The 20,483-nt window shown below is 42.5% G+C and overlaps 1 protein-coding gene across 2 annotated transcripts in view; it reads right to left on the bottom strand.

The window, feature by feature from the left end:
* LOC141049743 (alpha-2-macroglobulin-like) overlaps positions 1-16,487 on the bottom strand; it is a 434,279-nt gene extending 417,792 nt beyond the window's left edge. The window contains exons 1-3 of one of the 2 annotated variants that reach the window (XM_073546466.1): positions 16,333-16,487; positions 6,673-6,856; positions 5,947-6,103 (exon numbers count right to left, since the gene is read on the bottom strand). In XM_073546466.1, the coding sequence (XP_073402567.1) occupies positions 5,947-6,103; positions 6,673-6,856; positions 16,333-16,400 (409 nt within the window). In that variant the 5' untranslated portion in view covers positions 16,401-16,487. The remainder of the gene's footprint in view (positions 1-5,946; positions 6,104-6,672; positions 6,857-16,332) is intronic. The other variant, XM_073546469.1, reaches the window with a different exon arrangement.
* Positions 16,488-20,483: the final 3,996 nt, after the last annotated feature.

Here is a 20,483-nt window from a genome sequence, read left to right on the forward strand (position 1 = left end):
AAAAACGCACCAAATCTTGTTTAAAGGGATTGACCATTAGCAACATTTTTCCTAAAAGATTATAAAGTGTTTGTGGTGGCATATACATGTGTAAATGTGATCATACTTCACCCCAGATGCCCAATGGAAGGCCCCCAGCTATATAGGCTTTATAAATAATGCAAAACTCCCATCTATATATATAAAGCTGAGTGTATGTATGTATGTGTGTGTATGTATTAAGCCACGCCCACTCCACATAGCCCCATCCACTGGCAGATGGAGAGCAGGGTTGCAGAGGGAAAGTGCAGTACGTGGGTCGAGAGCGGAGCTGCGAGGGAGAGAGCAGGACACTGATGGAGAGAGGGGCTGTGCAGGGATACAGTGGGATGACGCATGGAGAGCGGGGCTGTGGAGGGAGAGCGCGGGGCTGTGGAGGGATAGAATGGGACCAGCGATTTCTCATTTTTACAACACCATTTTTTTTTAGGGACCACATCAGATTTGAAGTCACTTTGAGGGGTCTATATGACAGAAATACCCAAAAGTGACACCATTCTAAAAACTGCACCCCTGATGGTACTCAAAACCACATTCAAGAAGTTTATTGACCCTTCAGGTGCTTCACAGGAATTTTTTTAATGTTTAAAAAAATGAACATTTAACTTTTTTTCGCAAAAAAATTACTTCAGGTCCAATTTTTTTAATTTTACAAAGGGTAACAGGAGAAATTGTTCTGCAAAAGTTATGGTGCAATTTGTCCTGAGAACGCTGATACCTGATATGCAAAATTGTCTGGAATTGAGATCGGACGCCATGTCACGTTTGGAAAGCCCCTGATCATAGAATCATAGAATCGTAGAGTTGGAAGGGACCTCCTGGGCCATCTGGTCCAACCCCCTGCTCAAAGCAGGATTCGCTAAATCATCCCAGTCAGATGTCTGTCCAGCCTCTGTTTGAAGACTTCCATTGAAGGAGAACTCACCACTTCTCGTGGCAGCCTGTTCCACTCATTGATCACTCTAACTGTCAAAAAGTTTTTTCTAATATCTAATCTGTGTCTCTTCCCATTCAGTTTCATCCCATTGCTTCTAGTCTTTCCTTGTGCAAATGAGAATAAAGTTGATCCTTCTACAATGTGACAGCCCTTTAGATATTTGTAGACAGCTATTAAGTCTCCTCTCAGTCTTCTCTTTTGCAAACTAAACATTCCCAAATCCTGCAACCTTTCCTCATAAGACAGTGTTTGCAGACCGGTCACCATTCTGGTCGCTCTTTTCTGAACTTGCTCCAGTTTGTTGATGTCTTTTTTAAAATGTGGTGCCCAAAACTGGACACAATATTCCAGATGAGGTCTGACCAAAGAGGAGTAGAGGGAAATAATGACTTCACGTGATCTAGACTGTATGCTTCTGTTAATACATCCTAGAATTGCATTTGCCTTTTTTGCTGCTGCATCACACTGTTGACTCATATTCAGTCTGTGATCTATTAGTATACCCAAGTCTTTTTCACATGTGCTGTCACTTAGCCATATTCCTCCCATTCTATATATGCTTTTTTCATTTTTATTGCCCAGATGTAGTACTTTGCATTTCTCCCTGTTAAAAACCATTCTGTTAGTTGCTGCCCACTTCTCCAGTTTATTTAAATCTTTTTGAATCCTCTCTCTCTCTTCTCTAGTATTAGCTATCCCTCCTAGCTTTGTGTCATCAGCAAATTTAATCAGTTTACCCTCAATTCCTTCATCTAAATCGTTGATAAAGATGTTGAACAATACAGGGCCCAGGACAGAGCCCTGTGGTACCCCACTTGAGACATTCTTCCAACTGGATGTACAGCCATTTACGACCACTCTTTGGGTCCGATCACTAAGCCAGTTATGAATCCACCTAACAGTTGCCTTGTCCATTCCATACTTAGTCATTTTTTCAATAAGGATTGTATGAGAGACTTTGTCAAATGCTTTGCTGAAGTCAAGATATACTATATCTACAGCATTTCCTTGATCCACCCAATCAGTGATACCGTCATAGAAGGAAATTAAGTTAGTCTGACATGACTTATTAGTTAGAAACCCATGCTGACTCTGTTTAATCACTTCATTCTTATCCAGGTATTGACATACATGTTGTTTAATAATTTGTTCAAAGATCTTTCCTGGTATAGAAGTCAGACTCACCGGCCTATAGTTGCCTGGGTCCAGTGTGCCTAAACAGTGGAAAACCCCCACAAGTGACCCCATTTTGGAGACTAGACCCCCCAAGGAACGTATCTAGGTATGTGGTGAGAACTTTGAATGCCCAAGGGCTTCACAGAAGTTTATAACATACAGCTGTACAATTAAAAAATGATATTTTTTCCACAAAAATGATCTTTTCACCCCCAATTTTTATTTTCCCAAGGGAAACAGGACCCCAAAAGTTATTGTGCAATTTGTCCTGAGTACGCTGATACCCCATCTGTGGGGGTAAACCACTGTTTGGGCGCATGGTAGAGCTCAGAAAGGAATGAGCGCCGTTTGACTTTTTCAACGCATAATTGGCTTGACACCATATCGCATTTGGAGAGCCCCTGATGTGCCTAAACAGTGAAAACCCCAGACAAATGACACCATTTTGGAAACTAGACCCCCCAAGGAACTTATCTAGATGTGTGGTGAGAACTTTGAACCCCCATGGGCTTCACATAAGTTTATAACGTACAGCCGTAAAATTAAAAAATCATATTTTTTCCACAAAAATGATCTTTTCACCCCCAATTTTTATTTTCCCAAGGGAAACAGGACACCAAAAGTTATTGTGCAATTTGTCCTGAGTACGCTAATACCCATATGTGGGGGTAAACCACTATTTGGGCGCATGGCAGAGCTCGGAAGGGAAGGAGCGCCGTTTGACGCAAAATTGGCTGGAATTGAGATTGGGTGCCAGGTCGCGTTTGGAGAGCCCCTGATGTGTCTGAACAGTAGAAACCCGCCAAAGTGACCCAATTTGGAAATTAGTCTCCCAAGGATCTTATCTACATATGTGGTGAGAAATTTGAACCCCCAAGGGCTTCACAGAAGTTTATAACGTACAGCCGTACAATTAAATAATCATATCTTTCCACATAAATGATCTTTTCACCCCCTATTTTTATTTTCCCAAGGAAGACAGGACACCAAAAGCTCTTGTGCAATTTGTCCTGAGTACGCTGACACCCCATATGTGGGAGAAAACTACTGTATGGGCACACGTCGGGGCTCAGAAGTGAAGTAGTGACGTTTTGGAATGCAGACTTTGATGGAATGGTCAGCGGGTGTCATGTCGCTTTTGTAGTGCCCCTGATGTGCCTAAACTGTGGAAACCCCACACAAGTGACCCCATTTTGGAAATTATACCCACAAGGAACTTATCTAGATGTGTGGTGAGCACTTTGAACCCCCAAGTGCTTCACAGAAGTTTATAACATAGAGCCATAAAAATAAAAAAAAATATTTTTTCCACAAAAATGATATTTTTGCCCCCAATCTTTTATTTTCTCAAGGGTAACAGGAGAAATTGGACCCCAAAAGTTGTTGTGCAATTTGTCTTGAGTAGGCTGATACACCATATGTGGGGGTAAAACACTGTGTTGGGTGCATGGCAGAGATTGGATGGGAAGGAGTACCATTTGACTTTTCAACGCAGAATTGGCTGGAATAGAGATCAGAAGCCATGTTGCGTTTGGAGAGCCCCTGATGTGCCTAAACAGTGGAAACCCCCCCAATTCTAACTCCAACCCTAACCCCAACACACCCCTAACCCTAATCTGAGCCCTAACCCTTGCCCTAATCCTAGCCCTAATCCTAGCCCTAATCCTAGCCCTAGTCTTAGCCCTAGCCCTAACCCTAATGGGAAAATGGAAATAAATACATTTTTTTAAATTTAATTATTTTTCCCTAACTAAGGGGGTGATAAAGGGGGGTTTGATTTACTATTTATGGCGGGTTTTTATGTTCAGCAGCTGTCACACGCTAAAAGTCGCTTTTTATAGTAAAAATAGTTTTTGCATCACCACAGTTTGAGAGCTTTAATTTTTCCGTATTTTGACCCACTGAGTCATGTGAGGTTATATTTTTTGCGGGAAGAGTTGACATTTTTTTTGGCACCATTTTCGGGCATGTGACATTTTTTGATCGCTTTTTATTCTGATTTTTGGGACACAGAATGAATAAAAACCAGCATTTCATGAATTTATTTTTTTGGGGGGGGCATTTACACTATTCCGCGTGTGGTAAAATTGAAAAAGCAATATTATTCTTCAGGTCAGTACGATTACAGCGATACCTCATTTATATCATTTTTTGATGTTTTGGCGCTTTTATACAATAAAAACAATTTTATATAAAAAAATAATTATTTTTGCATTACTTTATTTTGTGAGCTATAACTTTTTCATTTTTTTGCTGATGACGCTGTATGGTGGCTTGTTTTTTGTGGGACAAGATGACTTTTTCAGAGGTACCATGTTTATTTATATTCATCTTTTTGATCGCGTGTTATTGCACTTTTTGATCGGTGGTATGATGATAAAGTATTGTTTTTTTTACTTTATTACTTTGTCCCAGTGTGGGACATTACTGTATAGTGTCAGATCGCTGATCTGACACTTTGCAGTGCACTGTGTCAGATCAGCGATCTGACAGGCACTGCTGGAAGCTTTCTCAGCGGCTGCTCTCAGCAGGCACTGAGAAAGCCACTTCTCTGCAGGACCCCGAATGCCTCTGTAACCATATTGGATCCGGGAGCCTGCAGGGAGGAGGCCCTCGAAGCAACGTGAGCACATCTCGTTGCTCCAAGCGTCTCAGGGATTCTTCCTTATACCCTTGTTTGATCGCAATGTGCCAGGAGTTAATGTGCTGGTGGCGGTCCGTGACTGCCCCGGCACATAGTGCCAGGCGTCAGCTGTGATAATCAGCTGACACCCGGCAGCGATCAGCTGCACTACCCCCATGAACGCAGCTGATCGCGATGATGTACTATCCCATCCACGGTCATATGGGCACGGGGCCCATGGACGGGATAGTACGTCAAATGTCAGAAAGGGGTTAAACTAAATGTTCGGCCCTGATAAAATAAACAAACCTACATTCACCTCCCATACCAAAGCATTCCAGAGGTGTTGGCACTTGTGGTTCGGGGGCTGTGATGCAGTGGAATGATACCGGATACCCGACTCTCAATCTGCACTGGCGTCACTGTCCCCGCCATCGTACGAACTAAGTATAAAGCAGAAGTCCGGGCTGCAGCTGATCTCTGACTTCCACTTCATGTTCAATTCAAGAGGAGGCAGAGACAGTCATGCCAGTGCTGATTGGGTGTTGGGTACCAAATGTCATTTCACTGAATCACAGACCCGGGACCGCGAGTGCTAACATCGCTGGAATGGAGCCAGCACAGGAGGAGAATATAGGTTTGTTTATTTTATAGGGGCCAAACTTAATGAAGGGGGTTGTCCTAGTAGTGGACAACCCCTTTAACATACCCCTAACACTGGAACTCTGCTGGCCAAGCAGGGGTAAAGCATATGCACTTTACAGATTTACATACCACCACAAATACCTTACATAACCCAGTAAACATTTTTGACAATGAAAATTAGCATATTAGGACATCACAACATCAATAGACTATTAAATATTATACTTGAAAAAAAATCATGATTTTGCAATACTCGATCAGGAGATGTCTAAGGTATACTGTTTGTATAGGTATAATATGAATTGAAACTTGTTAGGGGTTTTGCTTGTATAGTGTGATATTGTATTACATATGTTTTGGGATAAATTGGAATCCTTAGCCAAATTAAGAAAAAAAAAGTGAGTGGACACATCTTTATGTTTGATACCAATGACTTTCTACACACTATCAAATTACTTTTATCTGATTAACATTTATTAATCTGTGATTATAGCCACACACAGAAACTTCCCTTTATATTTCTTACCAGTTTGTCCTGGTTTGTACACAGGTTTGTCTGTCTGGACAAAAGTTTTGGATAGTGGCTTCTTTACAAGAACTTTACTAGTATTGGTAACTAATTCTCCTGAGCTTTCAAGGGACAGAGTTATTGTGCCGACTGACCCATCTTCAGGAATTGGAACCTACCAAAATAAAATTAAACCATAAGCATATATTTTACTAATGTATAAAAGCATCTCGGTATTTTCTTACATTGCTTAGTTAGTGAAATTCAGCAGTTTTGTAATATATCTTTTTTAGCCATTTTGTAGATTTTTTTTTAACATAAAACAGATCTGTCACAAGATTTTAAAATACAAAATGTATACAATATAAAAGTAGGTCTCTAAGACCGGATGGGAATGATGTAGTTACTTTGAAAATCCATTACAGTATGGCTGTATAATCCTCTATAAAAGATTAACTCAAATTCCAGCCACCTAGCTTCTCAGTGTCCCTCCTCACTGCTGAGATCTCACACTGCTCAGTACAAGCTGCTTCTGTCGGTCAAGCTGGGTGGGTGGAGACTTAATACACTTGAAATTACGAGCTATAGCAGTACCCCTAAAAATTTAATAACAGGATTAAACAGCCTATCTGTTGTCAATTTTTAAAGTAAACACACCAAGATCATTAGGTCTAAGATATCTAATTATTAATGCATTCAGTTTGCTATGTGAAATATGGAAATCTGTGGTTGTCCACATTTTACCTGGAAGTTGAAGCAGGTGAATGGGCTGTCTTGCTGGAATGATTTTTCTATGAGAGTGGAGTCCTTGTTTCCTAGTTTCAGTGACATTTTCACGTTGATCTCTCCTTCAGCATTGTCCAGTTGTAGACAGATGGTTTCTGATTGCTGGCTACGTAACTCTGATGGGAAGATGACGGCATAGTGTCTGGCAAGGATGACATAGAAGATAGGATATAATTTTAAAGAGTATGAGGAAATAAGGGGCAGCAGAAAATCTAGAGCTTCGCAGGACACATGGTTATTACTTTGTTTTTTTTGTGGTGGCTCATAGGATACAAAAGGGAAGTAGAAACATTAGAGGAGAGGTATTAAAATTTACAAAAAATGAAACAGACTGAAAAATAAAAAGGAAAATCTGCTCAGTACAGCGGGCAATTTTTCCACTTTTCTTGTGTTTTGATACATCTCCCTCCTATTGGGTCACCTGTATGTATACAGATATACTGGTAAGCAATATGGCTGCTACTAAACTCCAATAACTTGTAATATTTTGGGTTGAAAAAACAGTCATTCTGCTACTGCATCGAAAGTCTCATTCAGACGTCAATTTTTCACATACGCGTTGTATCTGTGATTTTCAAAAATACAACGTACACCTTTTGTCTTTCAATAATTTTTGTCAAACTTTTTTTAGATAAATATGGGAAGGTAAAAGGGCGAAAGGATTGGTAAGGGCTGGGATTGGTAATGGGAATTAAAGATTATTTACTGAGCGGAGGGATGGTGACAGGGAAATAAGGGGAAGAGAACAAGAGAGAAATCAATCGTATTGCAAGATTTAAAAGGAATCTGTCACCGGATGTTGGAGGCCTATGTAAATGGCTTGGGTCCGGTCCGATGGGCGGTGTTTCTTCTTTTTTCTCCACCCCATCTGTGGCCCTGTCCGCGATCTTCTCCGATATTAGAGTAGTTCTTCTCCATAGTTCGCACGCGTGCAAAGCAATCATTACTGCGCATGCGCCGGTACACTATGTCCCGGAACACAGCAAAATACTTCCGGGACATAGTGTACCGGCACATGCGCAGTAATGGTTATCAGCTTTGCCCGCAGTTGGGTAAAGCATACTGCGCGTGCGCAAAGCAAGATTGCTTTGCGCACGTGCAAACTATAGAGAAGAACTACTCTAATACCGGAGAAGATCACTGATGGCGCCACGGATGGGGTGGAGAAAAAAGAAGAAACACCGCCCATCGGACCGGACCCAGGCCATTTGCATAGGCCTCCAATATCAGGTGACAGATTCCCTTTAACATTACAATAATCTAATACATTCATACAAGAATACACAAAATCACACAAAATGAGGTATATCAAACTACGAACAGCCGAAACAGCAAAAATAAAAAAAAAATAGAAGTGTAGAATCTTAAATGAGATATCAACAAAGAATCCTCCTAGAGCTACCCAGAACCTGGTGGGTTCTCTTCTTTTGGTGTAAAATTTGTGGATGAAGTCCATGAAAGAGCAACGTTAATAATGTGATAAGGTGGTGAAATTGAAGAGGAGAACACAATTAACATTTCCGAGACATATATAGAATCCAGCAAGAAAAAAAGAAAACGTTAAATAAACAGTAATATAATGCATTTGAATGATATACAACATTAAGAGAAAGTGAGTTTATATGAAAGTGGAGGTAAAGGTAAAATTATTATTACATGAAATGAGAGTGGAAGGAAAAATAAGAAATGAATACCAGAGAAGAGTCTAAACTTATACTGTATTTTTATGGGAATATTTGCATATAAGAGGATAAATTGAACATGCACCTTTTGTAATCTAATGGGCTGTTTGCACTTCTTTGTATTTTTTTGTGGACCATGTATCAGTTCAAAAAACGTGGAGACTTTTCTACATTTTAACCGGGATTATGGATGAAAAGTAGCAGCAATACAAGTCTTTAGACCCCAGAAAATCATGGACTTCATATGGAAGGCATCAGTGTGCAGTCCATGTACTGTCTGTGATTCACATCGCATTGAACAGGAGAAACTATGTAATTTATTAATTTGTTTATACATGAAAATCACTGATTATAAAAACAAACACACTGACCAAACTCTGCTGAAAAGAGGATGCAAAACACTGATGACACTCATGCCATTTTTTTGCATACACGAAAAATTATTGACATCTCAAAGAGGCTTAAAGGAAACCTGTCACCTCCCCAGGGCGTTTTTAAGTAAAAGAGCCACCTTCAGCAGCACTAAGGCTGCACTCTGTGAAGGTGGCTCTTCTGTTTCTGACCCCTAGTAACGCTGAAATATTGACTTTTATAAATAGCTCCTCATACCTGTAATGTGTCCTGTTGTGAGTTCATTTTCCCCTCCGTCACTGAGGCCTGGTGAACTCCCTATTCTAGTGAAGGAAGGTAGTGAGCCTGATTATCAGGCACCTGGGACTAATGAAGACGATTGGCTGAGTGGAGTCACTGACTGGATTTAAGGCAGCCTACGCCCTTTCTGCCCTGCGGGTGATTTCTCTGTGGACTCTTGGACACCAGTCTGATTCTTGCTCTCCTAAAGCTAAGTTTTCTGTTTTGCCTTTTTGCATCTAAGATTTGTTTTTGTTTTTCTTGCTTTTTGGATTCTGCCACTCCCTGCTGGAGTGTGCAGTGTTCCGTGAGCTCTGTCTTCTGAAAGTACCTGAGTGCTGATTTAGTTTTTGAAGCTTAGTTGCTTCAGGGCCATTTTTATATCAGCTTGTTGGCTTTTGTCTCTGATAGGGTTTTGGCAGATTGCAGACAGCAGCCTTCCTATCCGTTCCTATCTAGGTAGTTTTTGGGCCCCGTCTTTGCTCAGCCTGTCTTTCTGTCTGTGTAAGTGTTTTCATCTTGCTTCACCGTCATTATATGTGGGGGGCTGCCTGTTGCTTTGGGGTCTTCTCTGGGGCAGTTAGATTTCCCCTTTCCTTCTTTAGGCCTATGTATCTCTCCGGCTGTGATCGAGGGGTCTAGGTCATCGTAGGAACCCCCCACGGCTACTGCTAGTTGTGTTGATAGGTTCAGGGGTCTGCAATCTGATAGTTGCCAACTTCTCTGGTTTTCAGGACTTAGATAGCATTTCTGTTTTTGCCTCCTACGGTGACTCAATCATAACAGAATCACCCGCCAAACCGCAGATCCTGGGGTACTCAATAGCAGGAAAGAATTGTGTTTAAAAAAAAAAAAAAAAAAAAAAGTGTGTGTATATTCTTTCCTCTATATCTCTGAGGCCGTAGGGGGAATTTTTTTTTTCTCTCTCAATGGAGATAAAGCAAGTGTCTGATCGTGTGGAGCAGCTCGCTGCTGAAGTGCGAGGAATTTCCGCCTATCTTGCTCGTTCACATGCTGTTGAACCAAAGATCCCCACACCTGATGTATTTTTTGGGGATCGATCTAAATTTTTGAGTTTCAAAAATAATTGTAAATTATTTTTTGCTTTGAAGCCTAACTCGTCAGGGAGCCCCGCGCAGCAGGTTAAAATTGTCATCTCTTTGCTGCGCGGCGATCCCCAGGATTGGGCGTTTTCTTTGAAACCAGATGACCCTATTCTGACTAATCTGAACGCATTTTTTCAAGCCTTGGGGTTGCTGTATGACAAACCTAATGCTATTGATCAGGCTGAAAGGACCCTGTTAGCATTGAACCAGGGTCGAGAATCTGCAGAGTTGTACTGTCAAAAGTTCCGAAAGTGGGCGGTCCTTACTACCTGGAATGATAGTGCCTTGGCTGCTCTCTTTCGGAAGGGTTTGTCAGAAGCCGTAAAAGATACTATGGTGGGATTTCCTGTTCCCTCTGGTCTGGACGATTCTATGTCTTTAGCCATTCAGGTTGATCGGCGTTTACGTGAACGCAGGATTACACGAGAGGTGTTGCCACCGGTTGAACAGACGTCTGAACCTATGCAATGTGATAGAGTTTTGTCTAAGGCGCAACGTCAGGGATTCAGAAGGCGCAATAAGCTGTGTTTTTTCTGTGGAGATGCCTCACATATTTCTGTGTGTCCTAAACGTGAGAAACGCTTTGCACACACGTTTTCTGTTGGTGGGGTTCAGCCTAAGTTTCTTTTGGCGATTACTCTGATCTGTTCCCTGTCCACATTTTCCGCCAAGGCTTTTGTGGATTCTGGAGCAGCGCTAAACCTAATGGACTTGGATTTTGCTAAACGTTGTGGATTTCCGTTGACACCTCTGCAGACGCCTATCCCTTTGAGGGGGATTGATGCTACCCCTCTGGCTAAAAATAAACCTCAGTTTTGGACCCAGTTGGTCATGCGGGTCGCCCCAGACCACCAAGAAAATTGCAGATTTTTGGTGTTGCATGGTCTGCATGATGCCGTTGTTCTGGGGTTTCCCTGGTTGCAGATTCATAATCCAGTTTTGGATTGGAAGTCTGTGTCTGTGGTGAGTTGGGGTTGCCGGTGTACCTTTAGTGAGGCTCCGTTTTTTTCCACCTCTCCTCAGTCGCATGAGGTTCCTGACTATTTGGCGGACTTCTATGATGTATTTAGTGAGAATGAGTCTGCGTCCTTGCCTCCTCATAGGAGTTATGACTGTGCAATTGAACTAAGCCTGGGGTGTAAATTTCCTAAGGGTCGGCTCTTCAATTTATCTGTACCCGAGCACGAGGCTATGCGGTCCTATATTAAGGAGGCATTGGAGAAGGGTCATATTAGACCATCCTCTTCACCCTTGGGTGCCGTTTTTTTTTTTGTGGCCAAGAAGGATGGTTCTTTAAGGCCGTGTATTGATTATCGTGCCCTCAATAAAATTACTATTAAATATCAGTATCCGTTACCCCTGATTTCGGATCTATTCTCTAGAGTCAGAGGTGCTTGCTGGTTTACCAAGCTTGACCTCAAGGGGGCGTATAATCTTATCCGCATTAAACAGGGGGATGAATGGAAGATGGCGTTTAATACTCCGGAGGGACATTTTGAGTACCTGGTGATGCCTTTTGGGCTCACTAATGCCCCTTCTGTCTTCCAGTGCTTCATGAACGATATTTTCCGAGACTTTGTCGATAAATTTTTGATTATCTATCTGGACGATATTTTGATCTTCTCCAAGGATTGGGATGCTCATGTGGAACATATTCGGACTGTGTTCCGGATCTTGAGAGAGAATTCTCTGTATGTCAAAGGATCAAAATGCCTTTTTGGAGTACAGAGGATTTCTTTTTTGGGATTTATTTTGTCTCCGTCAACTATTGAAATGGACCCGGCCAAGGTACAGGCCATTTATGATTGGGTTCAGCCCACTTCTTTGAAGGCCCTCCAGAAGTTTTTGGGTTTTGCTAATTTTTATCGAAAATTTATAGCAAAATTTTCTAGTATTGCCAAACCATTGACTGACCTGACCAGGAAGGGTGCGGATGTGTTGAATTGGTCTCCGGAGGCGGTTGCTTCCTTTCAGGAGCTGAAGCGTAGATTTACCTCCGCCCCGGTTCTGCGGCAACCTGATGTCTCACTCCCGTTTCAGGTAGAGGTGGTTGCTTCTGAGATTGGTGCAGGAGCAGTGTTGTCCCAAAAGGATCCGGTAACATCTAAAATGAATCCCTGTGCTTTCTTTTCCCGAAAGTTCTCTCCATCTGAACGTAACTATGATGTGGAAAATCGGGAACTGTTGGCCATGAAATGGGCATTTGAGGAGTGGAGACATTGGTTGGAGGGAGCCAAACATCAAGTTGTGGTCCTCACTGACCACAAAAATTTGATTTACCTAGAGTCGGCTAAACGCTTGAACCCTAGACAGGCTAGGTGGGCCTTGTTTTTTACACGTTTTGATTTTGTGGTCTCTTTCCTTCCTGGAACTAAAAATGTCAAGGCAGACGCCCTCTCTAGGAGTTTCTTTGCTGATTCTCCTGTGGTGACCAAGCCTGCTACCATCTTAGGCGAAGGGGTAGTTCTTTCTGCCATCTCGCCCGATTTGAGACTTGCTCTGCAAGAGTTCCAGGAGGACAAACCTGAGCGTTGCCCCAGTGGAAAGTTGTATGTTCCTGACCAGTGGAGGAAGAGAGTGATGTCTGAAGTTCATTGCTCTGCATTGGCTGGTCATCCGGGTATTTTTGGTACTAGAGATCTGGTGAGTCGCTCTTTTTGGTGGCCCACCTTGTCTCATGATGTCAGGAATTTTGTGCAGTCGTGTGGGACTTGCTCCCGATCTAAATCTTGTTCTCGCTCTAGTGGGTTGTTGATGCCTTTGCCGGTCCCCAGGAGGCCATGGACCCATATTTCAATGGATTTCATCTCTGATATGCCGGTCTCTCAAAGAATGACTGTTATTTGGGTGATTTGTGATAGGTTCTCTAAGATGGTTCATCTTGTACCACTCCCTAAGTTGCCATCTTCCTCTGAGTTGGTGCCCCTGTTTTTGCAACAGGTGGTTCCCTTGCACGGGATTCCTGAGAACATTGTATCTGACAGAGGAGTTCAATTTGTGTCTAAATTTTGGAGGACGTTCTGTTCCAAGTTGGGAATTCAGTTGTCCTTCTCCTCTGCTTTTCACCCTCAGACCAATGGGCAGACAGAGAGAACAAACCAGACCTTGGAGTCGTATTTGAGATGTTTTATTTCCGCTGATCAGGATGATTGGGTTTCAATTTTGCCCTTGGCCGAATTTGCTTTAAATAATAGAGCTAGTTCTGCCACTTTGATGTCACCTTTTTTTTGTAACTTTGAGTTTCATCCTCGATTTTCTTCAGGGCAGGTGGAGCCCTCTGCCTGCCCAGGTGTTGACACTGTGGTGGAGAGAATGCACCAGATCTGGGACCAAGTGGTGGATAAGTTATCTCTCTCCCAGGAAAAGGCCCAGCGGTTTTCCAATCGACATAGGACCATTGGTCCCCAGTTTAAGATTGGTGATATGGTGTGGTTATCATCAAAAAATATTGCTATGAAGGTGGCTTCTCCTAAGTTTAAGCCTAGATTTATTGGACCTTACAAGATTTTGGAGATTATTAATCCTGTCTCTTTTTGTTTGGCTCTTCCTGTCACATTTAAGATCCATAATGTGTTCCATAAGTCCTTGTTGAAGAGGTTTGTTGAGCCAGTTGTGCCTGAGGTGGCACCTCCGGACCCTGTATTGGTTGAAGGTAACTTGGAATATGAGGTAGAGAAAATTCTGGATTCCCGTCTGGCTAGACGGAGACTCCAGTATTTGGTTAAGTGGAAGGGTTATGGTCAGGAGGATAATTCCTGGGTCTCTGCCTCTGATAATCATGCCAAAAGATTGGTGCGTGCCTTTCATCGGGCTCACCCTGATCGCCCTGGTGGCATGGTTGAGGGTTCGGTGACCCCTCCTCAAGGGGGGGTACTGTTGTGAGTTCATTTTCCCCTCCGTCACTGAGGCCTGGTGAACGCCCTATTCTAGTGAAGGAAGGTAGTGAGCCTGATTATCAGGCACCTGGGACTAATGAAGACGATTGGCTGAGTGGAGTCACTGACTGGATTTAAGGCAGCCTACGCCCTTTCTGCCCTGCGGGTGATTTCTCTGTGGACTCTTGGACACCAGTCTGATTCCTGCTCTCCTAAAGCTAAGTTTTCTGTTTTGCCTTTTTGCATCTAAGGTTTGTTTTTGTTTTTCTTGCTTTTTGGATTCTGCCACTCCCTGCTGGAGTGTGCAGTGTTCCGTGAGCTCTGTCTTCTGAAAGTACCTGAGTGCTGATTTAGTTTTTGAAGCTTAGTTGCTTCAGGGCCATTTTTATATCAGCTTGTTGGCTTTTGTCTCTGATAGGGTTTTGGCAGATTGCAGACAGCAGCCTTCCTATCCGTTCCTATCTAGGTAGTTTCTGTCTGTGTAAGTGTTTTCATCTTGCTTCACCGTCATTATATGTGGGGGGCTGCCTATTGCTTTGGGGTCTGCTCTGGGGCAGTTAGATTTCCCCTTTCCTTCTTTAGGCCTATGTATCTCTTCGGCTGTGATCGAGGGGTCTAGGTCATCGTAGGAACCCCCCACGGCTACTGCTAGTTGTGTTGATAGGTTCAGGGGTCTGCAATCTGATAGTTGCCAACTTCTCTGGTTTTCAGGACTTAGCTAGCATTTCTGTTTTTGCCTCCTACGGTGACTCAATCATAACAGTGTCCCATAGGTATGGTGTGTCCCCCTGTATCAGCCGCCTCCCATCCATCATGCCTATGTCTTGTGCCTGGGCACCGCCTACCATCCATCAATCATGCCACTTGTCTTGTGCCTGGGCACCGCCCACCATGCCCCTGTGCTCCGCTACCTCCTCCTGTTTTGAATGCCGGCACCTGCGCTGTGACAAGAGTTCTCGGGCATGCGTAGTGCGAGCTGCCCAAGAACCGACATCAGGCTATTGCGCCTGCGTGTTGCTGAGGCCCCAAATCCCGCCCCGCAGTGTGTTATGATGTATTCACACTGTGGGGCTGGGGCCTCAGCAATACACAGGTGCAATAGCCTGATGTTGGTTCTCGGGCAGCGCGCACTGCTAGCTCGCCCTGTTCTCCGGATTACTTTCTGGTGAAGTTACCGGAGCTACATACCTTGCCTTAGCTCCTGAATCCGACCTCAGTCTGTACCCTTCCCCTCCCAGGCAAGAGGGGAGTAGTAGTGTACCATAATATACCAACCAGACTATCAAGGAAATATGAACAGCATGTTTTTACAGAGCATTGCCGGCCTTAGATCTGCTGTTTCAGGAGAAGTTTATAACTCAAGGACCTCATTTTTTAAACGTTTTTGGAGCAGTTTTATTATATGACATTGCAAGCTAATAAGTAAATTAAATAAGGTCTATTCACACAGTGTATCGTCAAAAGGACTGTCTTTCCAAGATTATTATTATTATTTATTTCTAAAGCACCATTGATTCCATGGTGCTGTACATGAGAACATTGTTAAATACAAATTACATATATCAATTACAGTAAACAAACTAACAATGACAGACTGATACAGAGTGGAGAGAGGACCCTGCCCTTTCGGGCTTACATGCTACAGGATGGTGGGGAAGGAGACAGTAGGTTGGGGGGATCTCAATCAACTTTTAGAACCAAAGATGGTCATACACGTTATATGGCTGTTGACCGAACAATGATTCAGGACGATCATTCATCTGAAAGCCATTTCATACAACTCTTCCAAACACAGGTGCACTCGTTCTGCTGAATGCTTTTGTGTCCTCTATGACAATCGGCCTGTGGCTTTTCTTTGGGAGAATAATGCAATCAAATTTGGAAAAATCTGATCAATATCTGTCCCGATCATCCGCCAATCAGTTCCCCCATACACATTAGACCGTCGTCCGAACCTGTCGATATCGGTGGGTTCAGCCGATATCGGTCTATTGTGTATGGGGCCTTCCGATAGACCAACTTCAATTGCACATAATGAAATAAATAATGAAAATCTATTTCCTTTTGGCTCATACTTTGTTTAAAGAAACTGTTATAGCAAACAGTTCTCAAATTGATAAATTAAGGTAAGTGAGATTTTTATCAATTGTGTTGATTACAACCTTAGAGATATTGCATACATATTAAAAATCAATCAATACAGATGCAGAATGAACTTTTGCTTTTGGAAATTACTAGAAAAAAATAACTACAGTCTAGAACAATAGAAAAATCTAAAAGTCTATGAAATATAATACAAAAGTAAAATACAACTTCTGTACTTACAGCTTTGCTTCCAGTGCCCCTAAGATCTGCAATATGACCAACCCCACACATACAGTCCAGTGCCCCATTTTGCAAGCAAACAGGACAGTGACTTCTGTGTTTGGCCTTTTAAATGTTTTATATTGTGTTTACACCCACGGACAGTCTTGCAATTGTATGCACAAGAAGGACATTGTACAGGGACCAGGCTCATCAAATATTTGTTAAGCACTGTCTAGTCAGCTAAAGGCTTTGGAGAGATTTCACAAAAGGTATGCCAAACCTCTTAGACCAAATTTAAACTGTTTAACTCCATGAAGTGTCAAAATAATAGCATTGGGTATAAGTACAATGGGGGTCTTCATTGGACCTCCTTTATATTTTTATGGTGGACTGAATAACTGGCCACTTTAGATTGTGATCTGGAGCATGGTTGAAATATTATGATTAATAAAGTAAAGATATGACTCGGAATCAGTGGTTAGATGCAATATTTACCAGTTTTGGATATGTTAAGCCTCTACTTGGAGCAAAGTGAAGAAAGGACATATCTGTAATTCCAGAATATTTCTACAGTAATCAACTTATTTGTTTTCCATCATTTATTTTCAATGTTTAACAATAGAACCCAAACATTAAATGAGAGGTCCACTCTTTCCTTATGTCACATGAGTGCTGCAGACCATTGGTGGATGTAACTTGGATGAAGCTCAGAATTCTGATGGAAGTGTGAGCGCTGCAGCCAATGTGTAGCAGCTGATTGGTTGTAATGCTCATATGACAGAACAATGTCATGCGCCACCAGGAAAGGCAGCACCAACCTCCCCGGAACTGAGCCGGGTCTGGGCAGGTGAGTATATTGTGCTTAAATTTTACATGGAGACCTGCTGAATTTAAGAAGGATTTTTTTCAAATAGCAGGCAACCCATTTAAATGTACTTAACTCATTAAAGCGGTGGTCAAATACATTTTCATATAACTCCTTATCTATTTAGTGCGGAGGGGTGGGTCAAAATCCCTGCTGCAGTTTGTGCAAACATGGTCAAGAACTACAAGAAACATCTGATTTCTGTAATTGCAAACAAAGATTTCTGTACCAAATATTACCGTAAGTTTTATTATTCTATTGTATCAATGTCGCGAGTGTGTCACATCAACCTGGGAGATCTTCAATTTAGCCTGTCTGGTTGGATCCCATATTAAATTAATTTGGTTTTCTTTGGTGCTGAAGAGGTTAAATACCCTTTCTATGCTGGTCATAAACATGCAGCTTCTTTTCAGCTGTTTCATATCTGGTTGTTAACTGTTCCTATAAAACCTGGCCAGACCCTCTCTGGCATGCCAGTGAAAGCTTTGATTCCTTACTCCTTGGAGACGCTGTATTGGTGATCGTGTTGCTACTAGAGATTGTTGTGTGCTGTCTTGAGTGTTTGCTTTCCACATTATCTTAATCCCATTTGGTTGGTGCATTCCTATCCTTCCCTTTATACCTCATTACTTATGGTGTGTGTTTTTATGTTTGTTACTTTCTTTAACCCCTGTCTGTCTTACATGTTGATACACTAGCTTTCCTGTCCGGGTCTCCTGGGGAAGGGGGGAGGGGACAGTTTAGTGAATAACAAGAGATCATTAAGGTTGGAGACTCAGGCCTCTCTACCATCAAGAGTACCCCCAGAACAGAGATAGTTAGGTTCCCAATTCCAAGGACAGTTTGCGTCCCCCTCCGTTACCAAAAGTCTGTCATAGTGTGATAATCTAATACTTATCTCATGCAATAAAATGCTAATTAATTATGTAAAAATCATTCAATGTGATTTTCTGAATTTTTTATTAAGATTCTGTCTCTCACAGCTCAAATGTACCTAAGATAAAAATTACAGACCTCACCATTCTTTGTAGGTGGGTAAACTTGCAAAATTGACAGTGTATCAAATACTTATTTTCCCCACTGTATCACACTAGTCAATCACCCTCGAATGGTGCAGGGAAAGAAGGACTGAGTGATCCAGTAATGAATACAGCAAACTCTTAACTAACTTCAATACTTACAGTGATCTTATAAGTAGAGATGGGCTGACACCTGTATGAGGCTGACACCTGGATGTTCAAGTCTGGCGGATCGGCCGAACAGTTACAAAAAGTTTGGGTTTGGGTACCAGAACAGTACCCGGACCCGAAGCCAGACCCTATTCACTTGAATGGGGGGCCCAAACATCCAGTGTTTGCCATGCTGTCGTGTTCATGGCAGTGCGGCAAACAACACTTCTGATTGGCGGTGAAATCATCCCCGCCGGTCAGAAAGCTGCAGTTCCCACACTGTCAAATGACAACATGAGCCCACAGCTATGATCGAAGGTATAAAGTTTACCTCCAGTCAGTGGTGTCAGCTGATGGGACTACAGCTCCCATCATCCGACACCTGCTGCTGCTAATAACAGTGAGAGCAGGAGCGGCGTATGGGAGTATTCATCGGCTGCTCCTGCACTGTAAATAGATAATTTAAAAAATAAAACGGCTTGGGTTTCCCTGTATTTTTGATAACCAGCCAGGTAAAACTCACAGCTGGGGGCTGCAAATCTGTCACGCTGTTTTTCTTGATTATTTAAATAAATAATTAAAAAAACAGTATGGAGTCTCCCCATTTTTGACAACTAGCCTTGCTAAAGCAGACAGCTGGGGGCTGGTATTCTCAGGCTGGTAAAGGACCATAGATATTGGCCCCCCAGCCTAAAAATAGCAGCCCGCAGCTGCCCAGAAAAGGCATATCTATTAGATGTGCCAATGCTGGTGCTTTGCTGGGCTCTTCATACTTGCCTTGTAGCGGTGGCAATTGGTGATCATATTTGTGGGGTTGATGTCACTTTTGTATTGTCAGGTGACATCAAGCCCACAGTTTAGTAATGGAGAGGTGTCTATAAGACATCTATCCAGTACTAATCCTATAGATATATGGTAAGTAAAGATACAGCCAGAATAAAGTCTTTTATTAGAAATAAAATAAAACACACTTTTACTTTTTTATTTAAAAATGACAAGCACAGTTATACTCACTTAACGCCTATGCCACCGAAGCCCTCATTCTCCTGTAATAAAACTAAAATTAAAAAGCAACTATATCCCTCTCCTATCCGTTTTCAACCTGGATGGTGCCAAGATGTGACCATCCAGGTCTAGAACCACTGGTGACTGAACTACTGTCAGCGCAGCCTCAGTGACTGGCAGTGACCTCATCGAGGTTACCTCCGGTCAGTGAGGCTGCGTTCCCTGCCGTGCTGAACTTCCGTGACCTTGGTGAGATCCCCGTTAGCACCGTGAGAGTTTCTCACATCGACCGAATGATTATCCCATTGATTTGCTCCCATGATCTTCACACCCTCAAGGTCATATCTATCCATTTTCGGAAGCAGAGACCCTAGCCATGTCTGCATGTGTAAAGGAGAATCTCTCAAGGGTATTCATCTGTAATTCTGCTTCTTCGTCTGGAGCTGGCTTCTTTTTTATCAAAAGGGAAGATGGTATTCTTCAACCATGTATCAATTATAGAGATCTTAACCAGATCATGATCAAAAGCAAATATTCACTGCCGGAATTGTTTGATCATTTAGGAGGTGTCAGGGTATTCTCCAAGTTAGATCTGAGAGGAGCCTATAATCTAATCCGCATGTGCTAAGGATATAAGTGGAAGAACACTGTCAACACTGATGATGGTCACAAAAATGTTTGTGTTATGCCATTTGGGCTCAGCAATGCCCCAGCAGTCTTCCCAGAGTTTGTGAACAATGTCTTCAGAGATCGCCTTTAGTCCTGTGTGGTGGTGTACCTGGACGATATCCTAGTGTTCTCTCCTGACCTGCCATAACATAGGAGAAATGTCCATCTAGTTTTTCAAAAACATTGAGAAAACCACTTGTATGCTAAGAATTAAAAATGTGTCTTTGAGCAGACATCCCTGCTCTTCCTAGGGTATATCATCTTGGATATGGTTCTGAAGATGGACATGTAGAAGGTGTGTTCCTTTCTCAAGTGGTCACATCTTGATGGCATTAAAGAGAAACTGTCACCTCATTTTGGCACGGTATTTAAATGACTTGGGTCCAATCCAATGGGCGGTGTTTCGGGTCCTTTCCTCCACCCCTCCTTGGTCGCTGTCCTCAATATTTCTGTGAATTTCC

This window comes from Dendrobates tinctorius, unplaced genomic scaffold, assembly GCF_039654945.1.
Source record: "Dendrobates tinctorius isolate UK_male_01 unplaced genomic scaffold, ASM3965494v1 ptg000147l, whole genome shotgun sequence".
Taxonomy (NCBI): Eukaryota; Metazoa; Chordata; class Amphibia; order Anura; family Dendrobatidae; genus Dendrobates; species Dendrobates tinctorius.